The sequence below is a fragment of the Rutidosis leptorrhynchoides genome, chromosome 7 (assembly GCF_046630445.1).
Source record: "Rutidosis leptorrhynchoides isolate AG116_Rl617_1_P2 chromosome 7, CSIRO_AGI_Rlap_v1, whole genome shotgun sequence".
NCBI classification, from domain to species: Eukaryota; Viridiplantae; Streptophyta; class Magnoliopsida; order Asterales; family Asteraceae; genus Rutidosis; species Rutidosis leptorrhynchoides.
Window position 1 is genome coordinate 3959079 of NC_092339.1, and position 8362 is coordinate 3967440.

General features: G+C 31.2%; 1 protein-coding gene across 1 annotated transcript; it reads left to right on the top strand.

Annotated features, from left to right (window-relative positions):
- Window positions 1-4738: 4738 nt before the first annotated feature.
- Window positions 4739-7310, top strand: LOC139857686 (transcription factor VIP1-like). The gene is made up of 4 exons (XM_071846512.1): window positions 4739-5276; window positions 5658-5790; window positions 6585-6669; window positions 6812-7310. The coding sequence occupies exons 1-4, from the start codon at window positions 4744-4746 to the stop codon at window positions 7048-7050; spliced, it is 990 nt and encodes a 329-aa protein (XP_071702613.1). The 5' UTR covers window positions 4739-4743; the 3' UTR covers window positions 7051-7310.
- The last annotated feature ends 1052 nt before the right edge of the window (window positions 7311-8362 follow it).

The following is an 8362-nucleotide window of genomic DNA, read 5'->3' on the forward strand; positions in this document are numbered from 1 at the left end:
ATGTTTGTATCACATATTTTTTTGATAAAATAATATCTATAATGATAGTAAGTAAAAGTTGTATTATTTTGTAATAATAATTATTATTATAAAAATATCAATATTTATAATTACTAAGATGACATTATGATAAAACGATAATTTTAATTATGATAACTTTAATATTTACGATAATTTTTAATATTATCTTTAAAATAATAATTCTATTTAAAATAATAATAATAATAATAATAATATTTTATAGTAACAATGACATTTCTATTAAAATGATAATTTTTGTTAAAATGATAGTTTTAATACTAACGATACTTTTAATAATAATAGTAATGATAAAAATAATAAGAACGATAATTTTATCTAAATCAATATCTTATAATATTTTAATTTCATCATGATACTCTTACTCATTATTTCCTAATCGTTTCGTTTAATAGCTTTTAATCGTCTTTTATATCGTGTTCATAATAATGATAATAATAGTAATCAAAATAATTAGGTGTTACAAATATTTGTTTTAATTACACTAATATTAAAAATGATAGTTACTATAACATTATTAACGATAATACTAATAATTATCTTAATGATAATATAGTAATAATAATAATAACAATAACAATAACCATTTTTAAATAATGATATATATATATTAATAATGATAATAATAATAATAATAATAATAATAATAATTGGATAATAATAATAATACTAATTATAACTTTAACGATAATAACGATAGTAATAATAAAAAAAATAACAATTTTTAATGATAAATCCTTTTTATTGATAAAGATAATAATAATCATAATAATAAGATAAAACTAGAACGACGATAAAAACGACGATAATAATAATCATTTTTAATAAAAATATCGAAAATTCAATTGATTATAACTTCTAATCCGTTCATCGAAACCATTCGATATCTAAAGGAAAAGTTCTTAATTTTTCGCTAGCTTTTCAAGGACATGCATATCTTATACCTTATCTCAACCGCAAGTGTAACTAATTCAAGATTCAACCTAACCTGTCTAAGGGCAATATCAAAAGTACAAGCATGCATAATCCTAAATACTCGAGCACTAGTCAGGGATACAATATTAGTATGTAAAAGTTAAATTATGAGTACTCACATATCAATATTGAGATTCAATATTGCAGGAAAGGTACGTAGACGCAACGGAAATGATAAACACTATATTGACCTCACGAGCATAACCATGAACCATACTTAATCACCTCCATAGCTATAACCCATAATTTCCTTAATCCTATCCTACTCGAAAAACAATTTCGAAACCACTCGGACAGCACTCCGTCGTAATATTTTATGTATACTAATAATATCTTGAAATAATACGGAGTAAATATATATATGTAAATCAATTGAGAGAGTTTAGAGAAAAATATTTTCAAGTTTCTATAAAATAATGAAACCTATTGAATTCTATTTATAATAGATTTTTGAGTTATTAAAGTGAATTATTAAAGTGAATTATTAAAGTATGAACTATTAAAGTGAATTATTAAAGTATGAATTATTAAAGTAAATTATTAAAGTATGAATTATTAAAGTTAAAGTAAAGTAAAAATAAAGTAAAGATAAAGTTTAAGTATAGTAAAAGTATAAAACTATATACGTATAATACGCGTATAAATATATATAATATTAATTTAAATCGTTATATATATTTAATAAAATAAAATATAAATATCGTTATCTTTATCATACTAGTTAAGTAATGAGTTGTCAAAAGTGGTTCTATATATTTATAAAAGTTATATACGTTTTAATAATAAAGTTCTTTTTAAACTGAAAACGTTTTTGTACGTTTCAAACTAAATAGATCAATCGAGTCTTTATGAGATTCAATCTTCCACTATTCTTTGTCTAGTTCTCAATGATTGACAATTTGTTCTTATTTATAAATCACTTTACCATTTTCCGAATATTGTTAAAATGGAAAGATTTCTCAAATCAACGTGGGCCTTTCAACAGAGACTTGTAATCATAATTCAATATATCTGATAATTCAATCATTTGATCTTATCTTCTAATTCCATTGATAAATATTTTGAAACAGATACAATCATATAAAGTATTTAATCTAATATTTTGTTTACGTTTCAAGTTATAATATATATATATATATATATATATATATATATATATATATATATATATATATATATATATATATATATATATATATATATATATATATATATATACACATATACATATATAATCATATTCGTTTAATGGTTCGTGAATCGTTGGAACTTGGTCGAGGTTGAATGAATGTATGAACATAGTTTAAAAATTCTTGAAATTTAACTTAACAAATATTGCTTATCGTGTCGGAAACATATAAAGATTAAAGTTTAAATTTGGTTGGAAATTTTCGGGTTGTCACATCGTGACTGACATTAAATTGTGCTTCGGTTTTGGTGTGTGTGTGTTTTTACGAATTTGTTGTGTGTTCTATGCAAACCACAAATGGCTATATTTATATCCGAAAACATGATTTTGATCTTGTCATAATCCTGAAGAAACTCGGATTTAAATTCAACTTCGTAACTGATAAGGTTTATCAAAAAGAACCTTATCTGGAAAAACAGCGGAGAGCAAGCTGGCCCAAAAAAAAAAACGGATGGCAAAAAGAGGCCTTGCACGAGCCCAAAATTTCGGAGTCGCATTCGTGTCCGCAAGTCGCGTGGGCACACGTTTGAGAGTTTTCTCCGATCTTCGCGGGTTCACTCAAAAAGAACATCTAAAAAAGATGTTGCAAAACTATAACGCGTTTGAAAGGTGTGGTTTTGTCCGATCTTCGAGTTTCCACTCATATTGAACATCTAAAAACGATGTTGCAAAACTATAGCGCGTTCGAAAGTTGCAGTTTTGTCCGATCTCGCGTTTTCACTCAAGATAAACATTAGCGTCCGCTGAAGTCGTTTCGTCAGGAAACAATTGCAGGTACTTTTGTCTCATTTGATCTTGACGCTCCCAAGTGAATTCTGGCCCTCTACGGGCGTTCCACCGAACCTTAATGATGGGTATGTTGCTCTGCTTTAACTGTTTGACCTCACGGTCCATGATCTCAACGGGTTCTTCAACAAAATGAAGTTTGTCATCAAAGTGCAGTTCCTCTAAAGGAATCACAAAGTTCGCATTGGATCCCAATGTAAGAGAGTAAAACATGTCATAAGATCTTGATATAGCTTAGACAAACATCTTTATATACCACTCACAAGTTTCTCCCCACTCATATGTGGGACAAGTTCCACTTCCTTCAAAATCCTTCCAATTTGAACTAAACTAGCAGCTTTGATACACGATTTATCATTTACCATTAAACTGTTTTGGACACGCTTTAGCTAGTTTTAAAGCCCTCACTATGGACAATAAAACCCACTAAATATTTGTTCACATATATCACTTCATTATATAATAATTCGTGTCCAAACATTGGTGAAACATATTTTTTCAACCAAATTTTTCAATGGAAATCACCAATCAAATAGTATCAATTTCAGGAGCGATTCAAGTTAAAATTCGATAAAATAATTGTTTCAGACACCCAATTCCTTAAAGCCCTAAATTCTTATAACATGTTCGATAGTTTTAATGTAAAAGATACATTCAAAGTCTTTTTAAACATTTGTGTGCATCTAACCATTTAATTAAGGTTTCTTGATAAATATAGGATTACGAATAGAAATGTGAATGTAAATATAAAATCTCTCTGAGTTACAAATGTTTTGACACTTGAATCAAATAAATTAGAGTTTGTATTAGAAATATATGTTCAAAATGGTGAAAGACGGTTGGTTGTGGGAGCTGTCACTGTTTTCATCATATATTTTTCATACGTACTTCAATTTAAATGATTTAGAAGCTACAACGCTAGTAATTTAAAGGGGTACACCTTTTATTTTTGTTGAGGGTGGGGGAAAAGCCAATATTTGCCCCGACTAAGTTTTATTCTTGGACAACCATCCAGGCCTAGCCTGGGTGGCCACCAACACTTCCCATGAAGGTGGAGGTCTCGGGTTCAACTCCAAGGGGTGCCCGCATTTAATGACCAAAGCTGGAGGATGTTTTACCCGGTAGCGGTGGAGGGTTGGCTTGCCGTTTACCCGGGGTTTACCTGCGGTGGGGGGCTAATGTGCTCTGGCCCATAGTGGGGTTCCTTGTAAAAAAAAAAATTGTTTTATTCTTGGACCCCGATTAAAGGCTCGTGTTAGACACTCTCGTTTTTAATTTTTTTTTTTTTTTTTTTTGACTTTTCTAAATGAGTAACAGTTTTCTAGTTGGTAATAACTCATTTTCATATGGTGCAAATAATAGTAACATATTTGCAAGAAAATCTTCATTCTTACAAGAAACACCCATCATAAAAGTGAACGATTAAAGGAATAAATTTTTGTTTTTCAATCCAAAATCTTATAGAAGGTGGTCTACAAAAGTTATCGATTGTGGAAATAACCTTTTTCATTATTATCTCATCAGAAGTCAATTTATTTTAATTTTTAATGATTAAAATGGTAATTAAACCCATTACAAAACTTTATCCACATCCACAAGCGTCAAATCTTTTACTTTTATAAGAGTAAATAAATAGCAAAATGACGAGAACAACCTTACATCAACATCGGAAAACACGCGCCCCTTTTTTCCTCAATTACAAAATTAAAATATAAAATATAAAATCAACATTAATTCACTTCCCAATTTTATTGATGGACCCAAAAAACTTCACCGGAAAATCAATCGCCGCCGGCGGCGGATTCTACGCCAGCGGTAACCGTATGGATATCGAACAGATGCCAGACACACCAACTCGCACATCTTATCACCGCCGTGCTCAATCTGAAACCTTTTTCCGGTTCCCTGAAGACGATTTACTTTTAGACGACGTCGTTGCAGACTTCAATTTCGCTAACATCGATTTACCGGCGATTTCTTCCGATGGTCCGGTTCCGACGAGTACCGGCGATTCTTCTGGTGAGTCATCGGATGTTAATAAGTCGACGGCGAGTAGGCCATCGGGAATGATGAGCCATGCTCGGAGTTTGTCGGTGGATGGTGGGTTTTTTGACGGATTAGGGTTAGGTGAGTTAGGTGGTGGCGGTGGTGGTGGGTATAGAAAACACAGGCATAGTAATTCTATGGATGCGACGTCGTTTGATGGGATGTTGGATAATTCTAAGAAAGCTCTTGCTCCTGATAAATTAGCTGAACTTGCTTTGATTGACCCCAAGAGAGCAAAAAGGTTTATTTTTTATTTGTTGGTATATTTGTTTATTTTTATTTTTATCTTTTTATTATTTGATTATGGTACTGGTTTCTTGGGCTATCTCTGGATTTTTATTATAATATATTTGTTACTTTTTTGGTAGTGATTACTGTATATAGTTAATGTGATTTATGAGTTTTGTTATTTTAAGGTCAAATAATAAGTTTGATACTTATAATAAGGTATAATTAAATGGTCTACTTTTGTTATTATTATATGATTTTGTGAGTGTTAAATAGTAATTGCATAAGCAGTTTGTTGCTCTTAGTGTTTGGTTCTCTGTTGGTGAATTGTGTGATGTGCTGACATAATTTTGTGAAAGTAAATTGTAATCGGAGTGTGGTTTGTTGTTTGCAGGATTCTTGCAAATAGACAATCGGCTGCGCGTTCTAAGGAGAGGAAAATTAAGTATACTGGTGAGTTGGAGAGGAAAGTTCAGACCCTTCAGAACGAGGCAACAACGCTTTCAACTCAAGTGACAATGCTTCAGGTACACGGCTTATGAATTTGTATTATTGTTTGTTATATCAATGTCTGTTAACAAGAACAACTAAAAGATGTTTGTGAACCTGTATATGAAAAATTAACCGGGTAGCAAGTTACGATTTTTTATGTTGGAAAAGTGTATTTCTTGCAGAATGGGGGATTGGGAAGAGTATATTATATATAAGAATGAATAGAACACTAATGAGTTAAGAGTAAGGTTAATGTGATTTAATTTGTTTAACATATAGTAAAGCTCATTCATTAACAAAACAACACTTTCACTTATCTTTTATCACGGAGTACAATTTCTCACTCTCTCGGAAGTTAACTTGAGTTTGAGAATTATCAAGACTAAATGTTTTTTTTTTTTTTTTGTAATTTTTTTTTTTTGTTCTTGTAGTTTATATGATACAAATTGTTAGATACAAATTCGAATGTGTACACCTACATGATTTTGTATGTATTGAGAAGCAATCTGTTCATGGAAGATAATCTTTGTTTTTTTGTGCTAATTGTTGGTTTAATTTAGATGCAATATAAAAAGAAAATGATAGCCAATAAAGTAAGCAAACACGTATCTATAAATGACTAGATGAATTAAAGCGTCTCTAATAGACTTTATAACAGAAGATAGTGGATTTATTGTAACAAGTGGCTTTCGAAAGCTTGACATGTGTCAACACATGGGTTCATGTATATAATCCAAGTCCTTTAGACTAAAGTTTCAAATTGTTTACAATAGACTTGTTATTTATGCCTAGAGAAATTAAATCTGGTTTATATTTGATTTTGATGCAGCGAGATACAACTGGTCTAACTTCTGAGAACAAGGAACTCAAGCTGCGGCTGCAAGCTATGGAACAACAGGCAAAACTCAGAGATGGTAAGTCTTTTTAATTCAAATGTTTATTCGAAAGTGAAAAACGCTTGCTCTCATAACAAATGTCAAAAGACGGGACCATCAAAATAGGTAAAGTTTTATTAGACGCGGTTAATTGATATTGATATTTTTGATTATTTAACAGCTTTAAACGAAACCCTGAGAGCAGAAGTGCAGCGTCTCAAAATCGAGACAGGTCAAATGCCACCACATAACGGAATGAACTATCATCACCCATCGTTGGCACCTCAATATTCTTCACGCCCACAGACTTTTCATCACTACAGTAACCAGAACACTCAGCTGCCACATCAGCAGCAGACTCGAACCCCTGACTCAACAGCTAACCGCCCACCCAGACCCACTTTCATGGACTTCAATTAACTAAAGAAAGGGGTATACTACTATATCACAAGAGTTGAGCGTGGGTTATGAAGTAAAGTGGGAGATAGGTCATCTTGTAGATAAAAACGGAATGTCAATGTTGCATATGATAGTTATCATTGTTTATATATCTGTTATTACTTGATAATTGAGGTTTGAAAGCTTCTTATGAAACTTGGATGGTGATACTTATGGTTGACTAGTGAAAGTCAAATGTGAACTTTGTTCTTTAATTGACTAGAAACGTTTTCTTTTTTTTCTTTTTTTTTGTTACAACTTTATTTCTTTGAAAATTCTTCTTGAGCTTCCTTTTTAGCCTTAAAGTCGAAGGTGTTGCCTCTATATGATAGCCACATGACATAACTAGTTCATTAAGGGTATGGAAATTGTTATTGTTTTAAATATTAAATAAAACAACAAAAGTCGAATCTGTAGTTACAAGTGTAGGCCACGGTGTTAATTTATAAGTCTGATCAAATTAATCATTTCCGTTCTATCAAGCGTGTCATGCTTTATAAAGAGTTGAACATCTCATCTAGGGGATGAGAATATATTCTCTACTCATTTATTCTAGTTTTCATTCTCTCCGATTAATTGTTGACACTTGATTAGATTAAAGTAATAATTATTAAATGTTACGTGTTATAATAATTTGTATGATATGATGAGGAGGATCCGAGGATTGTTAGGATGATTTAGTAGGACAAAAGCAATTTTCTAACTTGTTACGAGTATAAAATCAACTATTGCACGTTATATTATAAGGTGTCATTCATTGTAACGTTGTATGTACATAACCGTAAATTTCACACCACGTCCCTTCACAATTTTTTAAGCAGGTGGTCACTGTACTTTAAAAATGTTGCGTGGATAGTCCCTGTTTTTAACGGACGTTAAATGTCCGTTAAGTTGCTACATGTGTTATACACGTGATGGCTATATTCGTCATTTCATTTACCCTAGCAATCCTTCTTTCATCTCTTTCAGATTTCAGAAAAATAAAAACCTTCATAAATGAAGTGACGAAGACTGAGATACCAAATGATTGAGACCCCATTATGTTAGGAAGAGGGGATCGATTGGACGTTGGGAGATACAAATTTGAGAGAAAAACAACTCTATTACTCACAAGAATAGATTTACAGAGTATTACAAAACTCTTACAAAAAAAAACTCTCAAACTCACACACACTCTCTAGGTTGTGATTACACTTCTCTGAGTGATTTTGGGATGATTTACAATTGAGGTTTGCACCTCTATTTATAGTAAAAATTCTATGGCGGTGGAAGGGTGTGAACGGAGATGGTGGGC

Bases quoted from the DNA above. Each gene is read 5' to 3' on its own strand.
- LOC139857686 (XM_071846512.1), top strand. From the start codon at position 4,744: ATGGACCCAAAAAACTTCACCGGAAAATCAATCGCCGCCGGCGGCGGA. The intron at 5,277-5,657 runs GTTTATTTTTTA...TGTTGTTTGCAG, and splicing joins GACCCCAAGAGAGCAAAAAG to GATTCTTGCAAATAGACAAT. The intron at 5,791-6,584 runs GTACACGGCTTA...ATTTTGATGCAG, and splicing joins CTCAAGTGACAATGCTTCAG to CGAGATACAACTGGTCTAAC.